Genomic DNA, 20975 nt, shown 5'->3' with positions numbered 1-20975 from the left:
GGCTTAGCCTCCCTCCCCAAACTAATTTTGCAGTGACTGGCAAAAGCAGCAGCACCTGGCGCTGTGCAGCTCCACTGCTCCACAGCACCACTGCCATGTCCTGTTGCCACAGCACTGTGCTCAGCACCCCTTCCACACACTCCTCTGCTGCTACAAACAGCACCGGCATCCGCCAGCCCCGCAACTCAGCCCCCACAAATAACATTTTCTCCTGCCGCTTGTGGTGAGGGGGCCTAGATCCTAGGTTTCCTGCTCCCTGGGTGAGTCTCCAAACCACTAGGCTAAAAAGTGATAGGCTTCCCTCCTCCTACCATCTTTCAGGCAATTCTGCATGTACCCAGGCTATCCAACTGCCACAAGTAGAAGTAGAAGTTAAAAGCCACATAAGTGCCGAAGAGTGCACTCGTGCAGCTACAGTCATTCAACTTAGGTGAGTAAAAGTGAAATAGGATTTGACCCTTAACATTTTTCTTCCTGTTGTGCCTTCCCTTAATTGGAGGAAGGAGAGTCCAAACCTAGCCTTTCTTTCCCAAGCACAACATGTCTCCAACAGAACACTCTCCAGTAAGACTTGAGATGCATTCAGTGCCATCTCTTTACTGCTGCACTTGCTGTTTCTGAGAAACCATGGGTGCATCTACACATGCTATTAAGGTGGAGCAATAAACTCTGGTGCAGTTTGTGCTGGAGTCAGCTGCTCTCAGTCTCAGCATTTGCACATGTACCTGGGAGGCGAAGCAGCCCTGGGTTGGCAGGGGCCTAGATGTGGGGGTGGGGCATGGTTAGCCCAGGTAGCTATATGGTCAGTGCTACAGTGCTGGCCTAGCCAGCATGTAGACCCCGCATTTTAGCACCCTTGTGCCCCAGCCAGGCCCTGTCACTGTCTACACCTGCATTTCAGTGAAGTAAATTACTGTGCCATGGGATACTACTGTCTCCAACAGTACTGTCCTATGGCAGTATTATCCTACAGTAACAAAATTAATTAAGTTACTGCACCCTAATACTGGCACATGTGTGAACTGTAATGCTTTATTGCAGAGCTACTTAGTCAACTTCTCAGAGGAGCGCATGTGTAGATGCACCCTATGCGCAGTAACATAAGTAGGTCTGTATATCACAGTATCACCTTAACCAAGCCACACTGCCTCTGGCCTACTCACTTCCTCCAGGCCCCCCCCCATATTTAGCAGTGGCTAAGATACCCTTAACTGCCTACCTCAGAGGAGGGTATATTAAAACAAAGATTTGTTTAATCTTTCTATGAGAGATCAATACCTAAACTAAATAATTGAAAACTGCAAGACAAAGACTGATGGTCTAGTAGAAACAAAGGCAGTATGTGTTATGCTGGAAGTAATCAAAGGCATATTGAGTGTTGTGGTACCTGTCACTTCCCAAAGGCCAAATATGTGACTAAATTAAAGCTGTGAAGACTTACAGCTAGAACTGAGAATGTGCCCTTCACTCAGGGTGACTTGTCAAATATTCTGGGACTAAATTGTGTGAGAGGGTCTAAAACACAAATAAAACATCCTTGTCTGCTTTTCTGCTTTAATTTCCTCATATTGTTCCCTTCATCTTACAGAAACAGCAATGACTGTTGGGTAACGTATATCTGACTTGTCATCACTTCTAAAATTTGACTTGTCACCTCATCACTTCTAAAAACTCTTGTGAGTGCCAACCACTTGTGGCATTAGCTGAACTGCCTGCTTAGGGGTATTTTGCAGGAGCTGCCTGGTAGTTCATCTGTGGCTCTGTGCCTGTACACACAGCTGTGTAGATGCCCGTTCACTGTGGGAATTGCAGACATGGTGAGATGAGGTGTACGGGCATTCCAGTAAAGTTGCCTCAGAGGTGAGCTCTCCAGCTAGACCATGATAGGGGGCGGCACCTTGGGTCCCCTGTAGTTGACAGCCTGCCCTCTTTCCTGCTGGGGAAAGGGGCAGGCTGTCAGTGATAAGCTGGCCACTGTTGAAAAACAATAGCTCCCAAGGCTATTAACTCCCCTATCTTGCCCCCCTGCTCCCTCCCCCAGCTTCCCCTCTGGCAGTGCCATTGCCAGAGCCCCAGCTTTTGCCAGGATTCTTGCTGTGGGGTCGGGAATTCCCTCATCCTCATCCCTACCCCCACTGACTCCTTTAATCAATAGAGTAGGCAGGTAGAAGCGGGAGGGCTAAGGTTTGGGTGAGGAAATTACTGCCAGCACATGAATGGTCCCAGGACTCTAAGGGACTGTTTAGGGGGTAGCAGGAATTGATGCTGGTGTTTGAACAGTCCTGAAGAGAGCTGAGACTCTTCAAATGGCCATGGCAGTAGGGTCTGCATGGTGCTTTCTGAGAACTTAACACTGAGTGGGCTATCAGGGAGCCAGCTGCCTCCCCCTTGGAGAGGGCAGAGGGAGAGTAGAGGATTGTGGGATATGGGGTGTCCTAAGGACTCCTATCATACTATGTGAAACGGGAAGAGGTGTTACACGTGGCACTAGAAAACGCCACTCTAGTGACGTTGCTTTTGGAAGGAGTTAATAGCCTGTGACAGAATCCCTGTTTTCTTCTGACACAAACTACTTGGATGCCTGCACACTCACTTTTTGAGCTGGGAAAGGACATATTTCCTAACCCAAATGTAATGTCTCTCCATAGTCTTAAATACAGAAAAGTTTAGGTGTGGACTGTGCATTAAAATAAGTGGTATCTTTGACACCAGCCAGTACCCAAGTGGGCTAGAGCTTTTAGACATTTCAGTGACAGTTGTGTTGCTAAGTCCTTTTGAGAGCTCTTAAAATCTTAACAGTAGACCATCATTAACAGTAGGTCTGATTTGCCCTACTGTGTTCCTGAAAAAGATATATTATTTTGCCCAGAGCCATTTGGTATTAACCCATTCACTTCTGCTGCATCTTGCAGCCACAGCACTTCTGAAAGAAGGGTTGCATTATTTAGGTGTGTCTGGCCACGTTTGTGGATGATGGAACATAGAAGTATGTAGTTGAGTTATTTTGTTGCAGCAGAGCTGCATTCTCAGTTTGCTGTTTGTCATGATTTGTATTTTGAGAAGTTTTTTGAATCCTGTTCTTCCCAAGAATTTCTTAATAGTCTGCTCCAGAGTTGATTGACAGTGAGCAAATGAGTCACGCATAAAGAGAGGAGACTTTCAGCATTAGGCTTCTATTACACTGATGTGAACCATGCATAAGCAGTGCAGTATGCTGCACTAAGAGCCTTTTACTGAGCATGTAGAGCCCTCCCCAACAAAGCATAACTGGGCATATACCCAAGCATTTAAAAGGATGAATGACTATCTGTAGTACTGCACTACTAATGGCTAGTTGTCTGACTCACTCAGATTGACCACCACTGTTTGCTCCATTTCTATTAGACTGAATGAAAGCCCCATACTGGTATCATCTATATGATGGAAACTTAACCTCACTAGAGTAAACACTGGACACAGTGAAGTCCAGAGGATATAGCACAGGACTGGTCTAGGAGAGTCCTAAGCTCTTTTCCTGCTCTGCTCTTGATCTGTCAATAGGATGAGAGGCATGCCCCCTTAAGTTTTCTGTCTCTCTTGGTTCCTATCTGTGAAAAGGGGAACAACGACACTTGTCTACCTTTCTGAACCACCTCAGAATGAAAAATCAGTCCATCCGGGTCATGTATTAATATCATGCTATATCTCTGAAGTGCTGAAAAGAGGTGAGATATGATGGGAAAAAATCTGATCACTGTAACTATGTATTTATTCTGAGTCTAACCAGATATTTTCTACTTCAATAAATATTGGAGGGAAGAACCAAAAAAATCTTTCAAAAATGGAGTGACAGACCATCTATGAGGATAAACCTTCCTCAGAGCAGCCAATATCCTGATGGGGTTAATGGACGTGGCTTGCCTGCAGGAGACCACAGTTCAAGTTTGTGCTCCAAATCAGATGGAGCAGGGATTTGAACCTTGGTCTGAATGAGTACTCTAGCATGTCTCTTCTCCTGCCTTCCCCTCCTACCCCAACCAACCCTGGATCTGTGATAACCTCCTGGCAATTTTTTTTGTCCACATAGATTCATTTTCATACTATGTTTCTGTTTGGATGAGAAGGCATGGTCCATCTGCATGGTTCATCAAAACAATTTTCAGCAAATGCTAATTAATTCTCCCTGTTCTGTGACCTTTAGAATACCCTAGATGCCGTGCCTTTTACTCCTCCATATATTTCCTTGGTGACTATCAAAGTTCAAAGTACAAAGATTTCCATTAAATACAGTTGTTCCTTTACTCCATTTTCTTAAATGATTTTTCATGGTTGAAATTTTGCAGGAATAGGCCTTTTCTGAGCACACATATTACTGTGAACGTTTGAAGAAAACTTCTGTCGCTATCTTTTAGTCATGAGCATGTTGGGAAGGCATCATCTTCCCTTGGTTAAGGATGCTTGCCTGCTGCAGTGTTTTATCACACAGCTAATGGAAAAAATAGTTAAACTTGGACACTTGAACCAGGTAAACCACTCTCAGCAAGGGCTACATTCATAATTAAGACTGAAAACATAGACTGGGAAGTAAGAAGACTGTAATTGAGAATTGTGTACTGAACATGTCATAGGCTCAGTCACCAAGTCCAAGAGCTTACATGCATAGAGATCGTTTATGCATTTTTCCACTTTTGGATATATGTTTTTAATATCTAGTTAGTTAAAAGCTTAAGTGTTCATATTCCCTGCAGAACTGACTTTAAGTAGTTTACATGCAAAGTTAAACCACCTTAAAACATCAAAGCACCCTATAAACATAGGCCAACTTGGCATCCTTTTTGCTCTGAAAGATGGCCCTGTAGAAATGGTGTCATGGGGGTCTGTGTTGGTCTTCAAGGCCTTATAGAGCAAGAATGTTCTGGTGCCACAAAGGCAGTATGGTGCCTAAAGCACATGGTCTATTTTCCCTGTCTCCTCTATAATTACTATTAAAAAACATGCTATGGGGCAGTAGATGTATCCATTACATCAGCACCATTCATTGTCTCCATATGGGGTGGAACAGATGCAGCTGAGAGCAAAGTATGTCAGTGCAGTTGGCATTCAGCAATTTTGTGGATGAAGCACAAGCCAGAATAGAGCTGGATCCTCACTTCATTGCTCCTGAGGGGCTATCAGGATTAACAAGCAAAATAAAATCTTATTTGTGCTGGTCAGAGGACTCTGAATATCCTGAGGGAGCAGAGGAGCTCTTAGTAATAAAGGAGATGCCATTTTCAGTAGTCCATCTTCCTGCTGCATGTGTTGTTTTCATACTAGCTCCACTCTGCTGACCAGCATGGACCTGTCTTTATTCTGCTCACTTTGGATTGTCAAGTGTCACATGGCACTAATCTGGGGCCATCCTTTTGCTAAGAGAATGAAAAGGCTGTGATGCTGACTGCTCCCTGCCCTCTTCATCCCGCTCATCTCCTTCCTTTGAACACCTACACAGAGCCAAGCACAATGTGCTCCTGAACAGTTATGTGCAAGGTTTGAACGTTCATGTGTGCACACACTAGCTGATTGCAATGCTTTTGTTAGAGGTAATTGGTTGACAATGACTGACTTGTTCTATTCCCAGCTCATCAGCGATGGCAGTGTGGTGTATGCAGAAGCGCTTTGGGATCATGTCACAATGGATGACCAAGAGCTGGGATTCAAGGCTGGCGATGTCATTGAAGTAATGGATGCTACGAACAAAGAGTGGTGGTGGGGAAGGATCCTGGACAGCGAAGGCTGGTTTCCAGCCAGTTTTGTACGGGTAAGGCCCTGACCATTGTTAGTTAGCCCCAGTCCATTAATAACTTTTGTTTCCAGGCTTCCTGATAAGCTGTGTGTCTGTATACGGGGGGTGATTTGGTTTAACAGGTGCAGGTTAGCAGTATCATGTGCAGTGTTGCTTTTTCTCCAGCAGCACCACGTTGAACTGAAGCCTCCAATGAACATCTCCAGCTCACATAGTCTGGTACAAAAAGTACAGTGGGCCAGATTCTTAGCTAGTGTAAATCAGCATAGCAGAGCTGCACCAGCTGAGGATCTATCTCTACAGGTCTCATTTATTAAATGTAACCGGACAAACTGTGATGTCCAGAAGCAGGGACTACAATGTGAATAATGCAAGAGTTTTATATGTCCCTTATTGGTGGTTTTCAAGAATATAAGAGCTTCCCGTAATAGGGAGAGCCCAGGCAGGTTCAGTCTCCAAGAAATGCATTTTCTATGGCTTTTCAAGCAAGAGAGAATTTTTGTTTCCTTGTGTGGGCCATAAGTCCCAGTGTGGATTCCTGACTTACATTAACTGCTGCTCCTGCACATTCTCTTCATCATGAATCACCTGTGAGTTGATTCTCAGAGCTCCCAGATTCTCAGCCCTTTCATTCTAAAGGTCACTTTAGGACACAAATGACCAAAGACAGGTGAAACATGGAGGAGACCATTCCTGGGGCAAAAGTCCCAGTGGATGTCTGATTGGTTACAGTGTAAGAGTCCTAGCAACTTTTGCTCTGGGAAGAGATTCTTTGTCCCCGCTTAGCGTTCTTAAGGTCCCTGGCAAGGCATGATGAACACTGGATTTTGTAAGTTAGATCATCTGGACCCAGGCCAGGATTGGAGGTTCGGTGAGGTAGAATGGTTTCTGAAGGGCCAGAGCATAGGGTTTTTTTGTTGTTTAAGTTGTGACCCATATCCAAACCAAGGAGCTTCAGGTTGTTGCCTGTAAGCTGGACCCATGTGCCTCTTGGTTGGTAAAACCTCATGGGTACTGAAGGGAATTGTCAGTGCTAGGCTTCAGGAGGTGATGTGCCAGGTTCTCCTGCTGGAGTATCTCTTCTGTCCTTGCTTAGGCAACCATTTTTTAACAGTTTGATAATTACAACCTGACCTCAAGTCTGTTTTTGAGAAGAGCCATGGGGGTTGGAGGTATCAAATAACTCCAGCAACTCTGGAGTCCTCTATTTCCTTGGTTCTGCTCAGTCCAGTTTTAGACTTGGGTTTCACCTGGAAATTTTGGTCTTCTGTTAGCAGTGAAAGAAAATCTGGATTTCATATCTGATCTGTCTGCCCTGCTGTTGACTAGAGTAAGCAAACTTAGTTATAACCAAGTAAATGGGGATCAAAATGCATGTGGATATGTGGTGGGTGTGTAACATATGTGTAAATAATCCTACCTGGAAGCATGTTTACCACATAAAATGCTAAACAAATTGCTGGGATCAATGCGATGTTGTAGCTTGTTTCTTGTATTTTCTTTTTTCTCTTCTGAGCTTTTTGTTTGTTGCTGCATCTATAATTTTGTATGGGGATATGAGCACAGGGTAATCTTAGCACTGCTACAGTAGCACTGTATAAAGTAATGTTTGCAAGTGAATTGCTTGAATCTAGTTTTAGTACAATTGATAAGCCTGTTCTGTAGAATGTGGCCTAGGCAAATGGCTGAAATTTTGGGGAGTATTAATTCATGCTGTGCTGTCACCTAATGGTCATTCTGAGAAAGGCACTGCCACAAATTGAATATCCTGTGAATGTGATTACTATGAGCTTTCTCTTCATACGGTTTTTCTTGCCCACTGGCATCTATACTCAGTTTGCGCTGCATTCAGTTTACATTGTTATATTACCGATAGTTACATTATAAATAGCAAGTATCCTATAACTAACTGCTAAACCAAGTTTATCAACGCATAAATTCTCTCTTGATATACATCTCCAAAGCAAACTCAGCTGGTAAATCATTTACTGAGGTGCTTTACTTTGTGTTACACATATTTCTTCTGGAAGGCCTCTGCTTGGGACATGTGATCCTTCTGTGCAAGGGGGTGTTCTACCTAAGCTCATCCATGTAACATCTCAGTTACAGGAGCAGTTTGCTGGGTGACATGAAGGGATCTCCCTTATGCCCTTCAGTGTTCACAACCCTTACAAAGATTATGAAGGAAATGACCAGAAATGTTAAGTGACTCTAGATTTCCCATAACTCTTCTTCCCTCCTCCCTCTGCTTATATAATATATATGCACATTTGTGTGCATGCCTGTATTTAGATTCCCTTTCCTACCCAAGCCAGTCTTTGCTGGTCTCTGTGCTAAACTACAGCAGTTGGGGGCAGTTCAGGGCTGGTCCACTAGGGCCCAAGGTGCCAGAGACGTCACAGAATTAATTCTGAAGGGCACTGGCTGACCAGTGCATGAGCCTTGCTCAGGCACCAGGAGAGTAGCCTCTGCTATCTCCCATCATGTCCTTCTTGATGGTGGAAGCACCTTAATTAGGGATCCAGACAAGATGATACAGCAAAGTCTGGTATATGAGGGACTGTTATCCAATGTGAACACTTGTGTTTGACACAGCTCCGAGTAAACCAGGATGAACCCATGGAAGACTATCCTCTAAAAGTAGAAGACGGCAAAGAGGAAGACATCAGCAGCACTGCCCGCCGCTATGGTGTCGGGCAGACAAGCAAGGATCAGATGAGGACCAATGTGATTAATGAGATCATAAGCACAGAGAAAGACTACATCAAACACCTTAAGGACATCTGTGAGGTAACTAGGCTGAGAAAGGAGAGAACAAAGGGCAGATAAGTTGGGTCCAATCCAAATTCATGAAGGGAGCTAAAGATTTAGAATAGTTTTGTAAGCTATTCTAAATATTACACTTCCTCTCTAGAAGATAAAGTCCTTCGGTTAATAGAATGGCATTTCTTTCATATGCCTGTAGACACCCAAGACAAGTTCTGACTGTGGTGTGCTTTCCATCCTTACGGGGGGTGACACCTCGGGAACTAATAATAAAGGACAGTAGCATTCATACTGGCATGTCCATTGGTGTCAATGAGCCCTAGAGCAAGCTCCCCACATGCTTTTCTGATTTGACTTCCTTCCAGGGTTACATTAAGCAGTGCCGCAAAAGAGCTGACATGTTTACAGAGGAACAACTGAAAACAATCTTTGGTAACATCGAGGACATTTACAGATGTCAGAAAAAGTTTGTAAAAGCCCTGGAGAAGAAATTCAACAAAGAGTACCCACACTTGAGTGAGGTTGGCTCCTGCTTCCTGGAACATGTAAGTTGAAGTTTCTAAGAGGAAAGCAGTCAGTGTAGGTACTGAGGACAGACTGGCCAGGAGCGGGAGAATGATTGTTTTTCACTAATGGAATTGAAGCTTTGGGTTCATCTGTTTGTTTTTTAATTAAATGTCCAGCCCTGTGATTGCAAATATGTTTCCCTATGCACCTCAGTAAGGAGCAGACATATAGATTTTACAGATTTTAACTGGTTCTTTGGTCACTTCATCAGGTGTCTGGGTAGGGGATAGAGTGACCCACAGAACATGAAAGCGTCTTTGTCACCCTCTGAAAAGCAGCGTGTACAGTTTTTAATGGACCCCAACCAGGCAGGCAAACATAGGTCTCCTCTCCCTCCATGGGGAAGAGGAAGCAGAATGGCAAGTGAGGGCACAGCTCATTGTTGAAACCATGGGGCCACTAAGGGAAAATGCATGTCTGCACATCTGGAAGTACTGGCTACCACATGGCACCTCTGTTGAGGAGCAGGGTATCGGCAGGGTGGGGGATTGCCTCTCAGGACTGTTTGGGCAAGCCTGTCTGCAGTAGCCGTACTGCTCCTAAAAAGTGATCTGCAGAAGAGGCCTGCACTGAGGTAAAAGATGACTGAAATCTGCACTCTGTAGGATTTTTCCATATGCAGCATTTTGAAGGCCCCGGTACACGAGCAGCATTAACACTAAGGGCTGCTGTTTCCTTTCTGTTTTAGCAAATGGAGTTTCAGATATACTCTGAGTACTGCAACAATCATCCCAATGCCTGCCTGGAGCTGTCCCGCCTCGCTAAAGTGAACAAGTATGTCTATTTCTTTGAAGCCTGCCGCCTTCTTCAGAAAATGATTGACATCTCTCTGGATGGGTTTCTTCTTACACCAGTGCAGAAAATCTGCAAGTACCCACTGCAGCTGGCTGAACTGCTCAAATACACCAACCCCCAGCACAGGTAGGTCATCACAGCCAAGGTAGCTCAGAGAGACACAAGTAACAAGATGCTCTGCACTATAATCTCTGAATTAAGAGTATTCACAAACAGCTGCACTGTGGAGTCACTATTCTTATATGTATAAGCTCTGACATGAATTTTTTTTCCTTACTAGATTTGTCCTTTTCCATTAGATAGATGTCAGCTTCCCCTGTCTGTCTGACTGATCTGAAATCATGCCCCTTCCCCCACAACCCTCTTTCTCCCACCCTCATTTAATGTATTGTCTTTGCTTCCTTATCTGGCTCTTAAGAGCAGTATCAGCACATCTGATTGGGCATAAGAGTGCATCTGCCTTTGCTTTTTGGCTATGTTGGAGCACAATACAAATCATTGTAGCTCTACATAAAAAAGTGGGTTTTCTGGCAAGCCTGAGAATAGCCTTGAAACTAGAAGTGTTGCATCTGAAACTACCATGCCCAAGAGGTGGACCCTTCAGCCAGAAAGAGCCCAGGTGTCTGCAAAGCTACTCCTACAAGAAGAAGACATAACAAACCCTATGAGATCTTTGCTTGGTCCAGGCCTTTGCTTGGTCCTAAGGTCTTGGCCCAGGCAAGTGCATCTGCAAGCACATGGCCTAGTCCCATGTCACTGCTACCAGCCCCAGTAAACTGAGGGGCATTGCAGAATTTTCCTACACAGCACCAAGATGATGCACAGCTGCTTAGCCCTCCCTGCACAGCCAACCCACAGCCTTTATACCTGTTCCTGGGACACCGGCACACATCTGTTCCATGGCTTTGATGACAGTTTTATGGAGATGGGTGTTTGATACCTGTTGCCTTGTTTGGCTCTTTGGGGCTTGATCCTCAGACAGTGTGAAACAGTTTTCCCATTATTTTCAATAGGGCTGTGCTGATGATTGAGCATTGGGCCCTTAAACAGTGGAGAACTTCTTCTAGTAGATCAGGGTCACACTGAGGACTGGCAGACTTTGGGCTGGTATTCCTAAAGAGATCCCATTTACAGTTTTAATTGATTCTGTTTAAATTCCCAGAGCAGCCATCAATCAACTGCCTTATTAAGGAATCTCAGGGTTCCTTAAAGAAACATATTCCTGTATAAAGCAACTAAAATAACTGGTTGCACAAATAACCATGGAAATCTGGATTTGAGGCAAGTGAATGCATGTATATTAATTCATGCCTGGTGCTGCATGCCACGGCAAAATTGGCTACTGGGATTTCTTGGTAGCAAAAAGCAAACAAACAAACAAAAGCCTGAAAAAAGTGGCACAAACCACACCAAAGTGGCATGCAGTGGGACAAACACAAAGACAAGGTGCCTCAAGATGAGGAGGCAGGGAGCCCTGGGCTGGCTGCTGCCCTGTCTGCATGCCTCAGTGCCAGGGCTCCACTGCAGAGGGGAACACATGGTGTGTACATGGACGGGTCAGAGTCTGACCTACATCCAGCTAGATGATGAAAGGGAGCCAATCATTTCTGAACCCTCCTTGCCCTTTCCTGATATTAGTTAATTCTTTGACATTTGATAGCAAGAGAATTTGCCTTTAACAATGCTTTTTTGATGGGCAAAATGGTGCGTGCATATCTCAAAAGGAAACAGGCTGTAACAGCAAAAATACTCGCATCAGATTTTAAAATGCTCAGTATTCCCAGTAGGGCCTGGGATTCCAAGAACTCATCTCGTTTGGATCTCTGCTCATGTCCACAGAGCTGTACAGCTGATGGTCTCAGTATGCTTCCAAAATAGGGGAAAAAAATGACACATTAATCCCAACTTCTTGGCTTTGAGCCCTATGCCTTATTCACTATCCTGTTGTCTCTTGGAACAGAGACAGCCTTTTTTTGACATCTGCTCTATTCACTGTGCTTGTCCTCATGGGCTTTCTTTCACCCTAGGGATTTTAAAGATGTTGAAGCTGCCTTAAATGCTATGAAGAACGTTGCTCGGCTCATCAACGAAAGAAAGAGAAGGCTGGAGAACATAGACAAAATTGCCCAGTGGCAGAGTTCCATAGAGGACTGGGAGGTAAAGGGAGCCTTTGAGGGACTGACACTATGTAGCGTGGTTCTTTCATATACACTGCAAACTGTCACCACCACATATGGTGCCGTTAGTTTCCCATGCAATCACCATGGGGCAAATGCTTTTTGCCCACATGGATGCTTAAGTAGGACTTGGGGGGAATTTAAGTGATAAAGAGGGATCCAAATGGGCTGTGCTATATGGCTACAAAAAATGTTGTGTCTAGATTCACTGGATGCCTCCTGGTTGGGCTGAAAAGATCCATGGGCACCTGTGCTGGGATCTGGGTTACTGAACATGCTCCAAAGGGATCTGATTAGGGACCAGAGCCTCATTCGCCTCTGAGATGCTACACCTTGGGCATTGCAGTATCTAGACGCTAGACCCCTCTTGTTGGAAGGGACAACTTAAATCAGCAGCGTTAGTCCCTCCCCACACACACACAGACACACACACACTTTCTATACAGCCAGTGGGGAGGTATAGATGCCTCCCAGTCTGGACCATGTTTGGGCACTTAAGTCTCCCCAGTCACTATCTATGTTAAAGGCAGCTCAGCTTACCAAGCTGATCATCCTACTGGGGCAAGGCACGTAGATGCTGCAGGATCTAAAACTAGAGTGCGACTGGCAGACCTAAACTGGCCAGACATCTCTCTATTGCAGGGGTAGGCAAAATGGTGGATCCCACCAGCAGTGGACTCCATTTCCTATCAGCCCCTGCCCACAGGGCTGGGGCTGGTTTCCATGGAGAGCCCCCAGCAGCAGCCATGCTGTGATAGTGCAGGGCTGGACTTTCCATGGAGCCTGGCCCCAGAAGCACTGGCAGGGCAGGGAGCTGCTCTAGGGCCGGGCTGGGCTCTTGCATGGTCCGGAGCCAGGGCAGAGCCGTGATCTGCAGCCCACATGCTCCAGGCAGGGGCGTGCAGGCAGCGGATCGCAGCTCTGCCCTGGCTCCAGACCATGCTGTCACCGCCACAAGATCCCAGCCCAGCACTGGAGCAGCTCCCCACCCTGCCAGCACTGCTGGACTCTGTGGAAACCCCAGCCCCCTGCTATCACAGCACAGCTGCTGCTGGGGTCTCCATGGAAACCGGCCCCAGCCACATGGGCAGGGGCTGCTGGGAAACAGAGTTCGCTGCCGGCTGGATCCAGCCCATGGGTTGGACTTTGCCCACCGCTGCGTTACTGCCTCTGGTATGTTGTCCTAGATTCTGTCTTCCTGACTTCCTTGCAGATTGACATTGGCACACATTGTTGAAAGAGCAGGAACCCCGTGTCTTATCTGAACAGTTTGTAGGACAGCAGATTTGCTATCCACAGCTTTTAGACTGTAGCTTTGTGGGACTCACTTTCCAAGAGATAAGGATGGAAACTGAATGTCCCCTGTGTGCTCAGATAGACTAACCAAACACACATTTTTAATGAACAAAACAGATTGTTTTTTCTAGAGGTAAGCAAGTAAATTGTTCTGATAATATTGGGCCAGATGTTCAGCTGATATTAACTGAGGTGGCTGCTTTGTGGGCAGAGAACCAGGATATATTAACTGCTGGGAGCAGGTCCTGATGCTGAATCTAGTAGAGAATCTTCCCTTTTCCCACCCCTTCCCAGCCAAATGCACCTTCCTTGTGCACACAAAAAACCAAAATCCCTCCCTGTATAACAGAGGGATGATGCTCCAGTGCTGTGGAGTAGTAAGAGTCCCTCACCTTTTCTACTCCAGGCCTTTTCACAGAGACGGGCTATATCTGGTTACCCATAGTCCACAGCAGCTTAAGCCCTTACTACTTAAACAGCTAAACCCAGCACTGATGTCCAGCCACCTCATGTTTCTTCTTTTATGGTTTTGGGTTGAACTGACATGCTCTCTGTGCTGCAGGGGGAAGACGTCCTGGTCAGAAGCTCAGAACTCATCTATTCCGGAGAATTAACCAAAATTTCCCAGCCTCAAGCCAAGAGCCAACAGCGAATGTTCTTCCTCTTTGATCACCAGCTTGTCTGCTGTAAAAAAGTGAGCTGAGCAGCAAGCCCCTGCTGACTGGCTCAGCAAGGGGCAAATCGTATCTCTCCATTTAATTTTGCTTCCTACCATTCCCTGGCAGTGGCATTTCTTAAGCATCACAATTCAGGCTGTTAGTGTGGGTGGGTGGGTGTGTGCATGCGTCTAAGACATAGGAGAGGGTTGGATGAAGACATTGCAATTTTCTCCTGAGATCTTGGTGTACCTGTGTTCAGGATAAATCTGCAGTGCCTGAGGAAGCTGTGTACTGTTTCATGAAAAATTAGTGAGTGGGGTTTACCGATATAAAAACCAAATGCACCAGCATCACTACTTTTTTTTAAATCCCAAATGCAGATATCGTCAGCAGGATTTTGTGAGCCGTTTAATAAAACGATATTCAGGGGACAAATGCGGCTTTGACTGGGTATATAACCTTCGTGGCACTGAATTAGGCTTCGCTATTTTCATATACAAAACAGAAATGACTCCTGTGTTATAACAAGCCCATTAGGTAACCCATTCAAATAATGGGAAAGCTCACAATGCCTCAAGCGATCATCTGTTTGGCTTCCCTTTTGGGGGCTAGAGCCCAAACCCAGTTGAAGTCAATGTGGGCATGTCTGCACGAGACTAATTCTACTGCATATTAGCATATCATAGCAAAAGCCACACTAATATGCAGTAGAATTAGTCTACTGCCCATTAAACATCATGAAAAGACCATGTACCTTTGCTACTGTGCAGTAGTGCCAGCCCCTGGCAATGCATAAGGAGTGCACAGAGGTGCACGTGCCCCCCCTGAGCACACTGGTGCACCCCCTGATGGTAGGCAATGGGCAGGGGGGGCAGGCAGGAGCACTGGTGCCCCTCCCGCGAGCATCAGCCAGGGAGCAGGGCTGCCAGGTGCTGTGGCTGCATTCCCAGGTGGTGCATGAGTGCCAAGCAGGGCCACCATGCAGCATTTAAAGATCAGATCTGCAGTTTGTTGACATGCCCAGGGAGTGTGGCATTAATGATATGGATCAGGCACCAGCTTCTCTCATATATTCTTTCATGGTTTTAAGGACTGGTCTCTAGGCCTGATAGTCAAGGTTCTTGAACACCCTCAGATTAAGTCAAAAGTCCAGTCTTCCGGAACATGAAGGCCAAAGGCTGTAGGCAGGGTTTTACCTGCCCATTCGTGTTCATTAAAAAGTGCGATGATCACAGATACACCTGTGTGATGGTCACATCAGACAATTGTGGCCCGGTAAATGGAAAGTCAGGAGTATGTAGTCATGTCTGAAGCACTGCTTATGTTAACATTTTAGTCACTCAGAAATAATGAGGACATCGTATCTGACATTAGCACTGACTTTACATTTTATTAGTATCAACAGTTGAAAGATCCCATCATGAATTTTGGGGGCTTCACAGTAGCTCAGTGACCATTAGGCTCAGCTAGAGCTGTGACTGTCTCTTTTTACTCTGAATTAGAAGAGAGGGATGAATTTCTAGTCCAGTTTTTCATGCATAATTGGAAAAGGCTTATGTTCACAGAGGCTTTGGTGCAGCTGGATAGTTTTACTAGGACATCATCATGCCACTTTAAGGCTTCTCAGGATAGTCCTGCTTAGATGCACATGCAACTAACAAAAGAAACTGAATTGTTGCCCATCCATTTCCTGTAAGACTGTAACCAGCATAAGAAACAGAATGGAAAAAACCCCACACAGTTTTGAGCAAAGGTCCAATTTGAGATGCATTTGGTTTTTTTCTTTATAAGGCAGGCATGGCCTTTAGCAAAGTAACATCAGAAAGTGAAGAAAGGCGGGGGGGGGCAGGATACCCTCAACTTCAACAGAAACTTGAGCATGCTGTCATGTGATCTCTCACAGGACCTCCTGCGCCGTGACATCTTATATTATAAGAGTCGGATCAACATGGATGACATGGAAATAGTAGATGTGGAGGATGGGAAGGACAAGGACTTCAACATCAGTGTTAAAAATGCATTCAAGCTGCACTGTAAGACTACAGAGGAAGTCCACTTATTCTGTGCAAAAAAGCCAGAACAGAAGCAGCGCTGGCTCAAAGCATTTGAGAATGAAAGGAAACAGGTTCAGCTCGACCAGGAAACTGGTATGGAAAGACCAGCTGGTGCCTAACATAGCCCCATGCCACTTTAAACTGAAATATAGGCCAATGCAATAAATGAGCCCCTCAATCCCATCCCTGGGCTGTCACTTCATATATTATGCATGATGGTGTTTTCCTTTTCCTCTCATTGGGCACCAAGAAAAACATAGCACAGAGAGAAAATTCTGAAATGAGGTCTCAAGGAGCTGTAGAAATCTTTACCAGGCCTTCTTGAACAATTAAATGGTCAATACGTTATGCATATTATATAGCCGTCTGCAAAATACAGCAGTAGAGACAGCTGTGTCTCTCTCCCCCAGCATGCATAGCCCAGGTTCTAGCCAGGGTCTTGCATGACCCTTTCTTTGCTGTGGGCCAAACCCATCTAAACTTAGCTTAGCCTTATGTGACTGGGGCTGGGTTGTGTCAGCCCTGTTTATATGTCTCCTATGGAGGGCCAATGCACTGACACCACCACAGCCTGCAGGCAGTTCGTGAACTGTATTCATCCAGGATGCAGGGAGCAGGGCACCTTGCAGCAGACACAACTAGCCTAGTCGTCTTCCTTGGGTACCCGGTGCACTGGAAGAAGCCCCTGCCCTCCACTAAGCTATGCCGCTGAAGCACAATCAGAGCCAGTGATACTTGTGCTTCCTGAGATTTTGCCCTTTTAATATATGCTTATCCAAGAAAAATCATATGAGCCTGAAGTGATGCAAGTGCCTTATTTTAAAGGTTTTTCAATCACTGAAGTGCAGAAGAAGCAGGCAATGTTGAATGCCAGCAAACACCACCACAGTGGGAAGCCCAAGGGTGAGTTTGGATCTGTTTGGTTTCCCCCCTACCCCAAGTATTTCAGTGCTTCTGAAAAGGCAGCACACAGGGTTTGAGCTGGTCAGGCCTACTGCTGCCCACCATTCAGGAGACTGGTTCTGGTTATTTCTTATGCCATAGTTTGGAAGCCCATCTTCTCTCAGTAGGAAGGTTTATAATACTTAATGGCAGTGTCACAGTCATTTGGTAAGCAGAGAGGCAAGTGAATAGGTAACTGCTTTTTCAACAACAGTTTCTCATTTCCATACATCCAGACTGACAGGAAATTAGAATAAAATTGGATTGAAATTGAGTAAAATATGCACCTGCATCAGTTTATCAGCAAGTAAACTGTTTGTAAAATCAAAAAGTTTACTGGCACCCATATATAAATTAATTCAGATTTACTGCTGAACACCTACATGGCTGACTACCAAGCAGTCTGAATTACATCACAACTGTTGAGGCATTTCAGCTTTTCTGTAATAGCATTTTTGTTCATAAAAACTACAAGCAGTTATTCCTTTAGACTGTGGTAAAAGATAACACTTGTATTTTTTCCTCCTGAGTTGCTAAGATGTAGCCTCAAGCTCCTTTACTAGTAAAAGTATTTAACTAAATACAATGTCAAAGTGATCCAAGCCTTAAAGCCATCCATTGTACTTTAAGTAGCTAGGAAATTTTATTCTTCCCCAATCTTGATCCAATTCCTTACTGTTACTATTTATAGGCAAATAATTAAGGAGTAATTAAAGATATGTTTTACCAATGAACTTGCAAAGCAAGGTCTGGGGATCATATAGGAAGAAATACCAACAGCAGCAGTTACTCACTTTCACATCCTACCACATTGACTGCTATTGCTTTAAGTTGAATCAAGAAACACAGTTTTGCAGGTTGTCTTTGACAAGCTAATATTTTTGCTGGAGCAGGTTCCTCATCACTAAAGAATGAGAGAGAAAATGACATGTAAAATGATTCTGGTAACACACATGCAACTGTCCCTGAACTATGGCAGTGAGCTACAGCACCATATTTTAATGCTGCCTTCAATTACATATCATTTTTTTTTCTGCATAAGCCCATTTTGCTATTGTGATTAGTGTCAATCAAATGACACTAACAGAAGCTCTTGTGTAGGCCACATGGTGGGCTCAGGGTGGGAGACTGGCAGCTCTAGCTAGGTTAGAGAGATTGCAGTCCTAATGAAGCTGAGGCAAGCCTGGAACCCAGCCTCTCTTGACTATGAGACGTAGCTTGCATCTACTCATTGCTTTATGGTCCAGAAACCCACAAGAGAGCTCAAGGTGGTTAAACACAGTTAGTAGCTACTGCCCAGGGGACTATTCAGTGGCTTCTGATTGGAGACTATCAGTCCTTTGAAACAGGGTCCTCCAGGCAATTTGAAATGGTGTGGTCACTTGCGTAGAAGGAAGAGAGAAGTGGAGGAATGATAAGTAGCTTTTAGGGGGAAGTAGAAAGCGTTCTTAGGCCAAGAGATTGGGCTGATTAACTGCTTACCATATCAGCTTCTTTGTGTGCACACATGCCCCCAAGGCAGTGCTGTGCAGAGAAACCCGTCATGGCTTTGGAGTTCTGTCTACATTCAAGGGTGGCTGCTGTTTTAAAGGGTATCCTAATACCCAACCAGAACAAATCTAGTTAACGCTAGTGGTGACTGGGTAGGAGCTGAGATTGGGACTGCACCAGCCTAATGTTTGCCCTTGCCTGTCTCCTTATCTGCATAGCTGTCACCAGGCCCTACTATGACTTTCTGATGCGCCAGAAGCACCCCACACTGCCAGCCAACCTGCCCCAGCAGCAAGTCTTCATGTTGGCAGAGCCCAAGCGGAAGCCTTCAAACTTCTGGCAGAACATCAGCAGGCTGACACCCTTCCGGAAATGAAGGGCAGCCCCGTGTCTGTGCCTGAATCCCCTCCAAGAAAGCACTTTATCCATCAACTCTGGGAGACTTGAGCCCAGACTCCTCCAATCCTTTGTCTGCAGCGGACGGTGCACGCTCCTTCCCTCCCTATTTATTTTGCAGACTGACTAAACTCAATGGCTCCAAAATGGGACACTGTGCTCGTACCAGTCTAAGTGAGCCGACCTTGCACAGCACCCAGCAGCTCTGTAACTCCCAAGCAAGAGAACACAACAGCATGGAGCCCAAAGTGCGTTTCATCCTCAGATTTCCCTTATTGTTTGTTTGCATCAAACCATTCCTCCCAGCTGGGAACATAATTGCTGTATGACAACTGTCAGAAAGACTTTAACTTTCAGTCAGCGCAGCTCTCCGTGCAGAGACATCAGCTGGGTCAGTAGGACATCTACCGGCTTGGTGTGTACTGAGCATGCCCAAAACACAGATTCCATTATTGCTGATGTTATGCACTTTCGGGGGGAATTAAACCCTTTCTTCCACTGCCACCATCCCCAGCATTTCTCATCAAGGAAGTGATATCCCTACATGTTTAACAAATTGATTAGCCTTTATTGGCACTTAGAAAAAGCAGCAGTGAGTATCACTGTGACCTTTTTTACTTCCCCCTTAGTTCAGCACACTGATGAAGAACCATAGTATGTTAAATGGTGCCAACCAACTTACAGCATGAGTAAAAGTACAAGAATCTCACAATCTAGCTGGTTTGCTCGAGTTATGTATGTTAGGAAAAATTGTGCCTAAATTAATACTTAGACTCTTTCCACCATCACTCTGCCATATTTCCTGGCCAATGAAAATGTTCATTGTTTGTAATGTGTTTTATTTATGGTAAAAAACAAAACTGTGGATTTTGTAAGTTTGTAATTGGTCTTGTCAGATGTTAACTTGATGCCTGTTTTGTCTGTCTTTTTTAACAAAAATAAGGTGGCCAACACTTGCAAACCTAGCTCCCTGAAGTTAGAACTCATGGCTGGGCCCTGGGTTCATGGCTTTTTGCTTGTTGTGGGGGGTGGGAGGGGAAGAGATGCAGGGAAGAGAAACAAGTCAGTTCTAGAAGACCCTGACCATGGGATTTGAAGTCTACCTTTAGGCATCCAGGTTCGATAACTGTGGCCAAAAAGAACTCATTTAATCCTTGGTTAGTAAGAGAAAAGATATGCCTTACAATAGTGAAAGAGTTAGAAGCCATACTGACTGAATTCCATAGTTTAGGAGAAAGTCCTGTGAGGTTGGAAAGAAGATATCCATTCACTCCAACAGGATGCTATTGTGAGTGAGCACTAACCCTCTGCAAAGCTCAGCGGTCCAATGTATGCTGATGCTGTAGCTGACCAAAGTCTGGTCATCCAGGGATATCTGAATTCAGTAGCATGTATAAAGTCATTCTTGCACTATATCTTTCCCCACACCAGGGGCTACATTTAATTTCATAAAGAAACTTGTAAAAGTAACCTGCAGCCTGTGTGTGTGTGTGTGTGTGTGTGTGTCTTACATGTCTGTATCCATTTGTGTGGTCCTTTTTTCCCCTCTTCACGATCATAGCCATGGGCCTGGATAGGTTTCAGCGTTGAGTGTAACATCCTATAACTAGTCTCTGCTAAACTTAAGCCAAAGTCAAGAACATCACTGGCTGAGCATATTATACCACACACATTTTTCAAGGGTGTTTTCCTTAACCAGAATTACCTTTTATTTATATAACTTGCAATGTACACTTGAGCTCTTCAACTCTGATTTGCCTCTTACTGCTGCAAGGAATGAGATTGGAAAGCAGTGTCAAGATGTAAAAACTGCCTGAGATTATTACTATATATGAACTGAATACAACGTATGTAAGAGACACGGCAGCACCTACTCACTGCATCATGCAGCCTGTCATGAGGAGTGATGCTTCTGTCTGTGGAATGAGATGCCTAAACTGTGGTTAAATTTCATTGGTGTACATAACAAACAAACAAGTCTAGGCGCTCTTCTCACATTTCAGTTAACAACACTGTAGCCATACCCTTCTCTTGGTTGCAATGCTTGCTTTTTTGTGGGTCATTTTGT

The 20975-nt window shown here is 44.9% G+C and overlaps 1 protein-coding gene across 2 annotated transcripts in view; it reads left to right on the top strand.

Annotated features, from left to right (window-relative positions):
* ARHGEF4 (Rho guanine nucleotide exchange factor 4) overlaps window positions 1–20377 on the top strand; it is a 397910-nt gene extending 377533 nt beyond the window's left edge. For both annotated transcript variants that reach the window (XM_019542928.1, XM_019542929.1), the window contains 9 exons: window positions 5600–5779; window positions 8360–8554; window positions 8896–9075; window positions 9786–10018; window positions 11920–12049; window positions 13928–14059; window positions 15928–16171; window positions 16904–16981; window positions 18730–20377. In XM_019542928.1, the coding sequence (XP_019398473.1) occupies window positions 5600–5779; window positions 8360–8554; window positions 8896–9075; window positions 9786–10018; window positions 11920–12049; window positions 13928–14059; window positions 15928–16171; window positions 16904–16981; window positions 18730–18887 (1530 nt within the window). In that variant the 3' untranslated portion in view covers window positions 18888–20377. The remainder of the gene's footprint in view (window positions 1–5599; window positions 5780–8359; window positions 8555–8895; window positions 9076–9785; window positions 10019–11919; window positions 12050–13927; window positions 14060–15927; window positions 16172–16903; window positions 16982–18729) is intronic.
* Window positions 20378–20975: the final 598 nt, after the last annotated feature.

This window comes from Crocodylus porosus, unplaced genomic scaffold (genome assembly GCF_001723895.1).
Source record: "Crocodylus porosus isolate Cpor-Errol unplaced genomic scaffold, CroPor_comp1, whole genome shotgun sequence".
Taxonomy (NCBI): domain Eukaryota; kingdom Metazoa; phylum Chordata; order Crocodylia; family Crocodylidae; genus Crocodylus; species Crocodylus porosus.
Note: the sequence above shows the minus strand (reverse complement) of the source record. Positions and strands in the feature narration are given on the sequence as shown.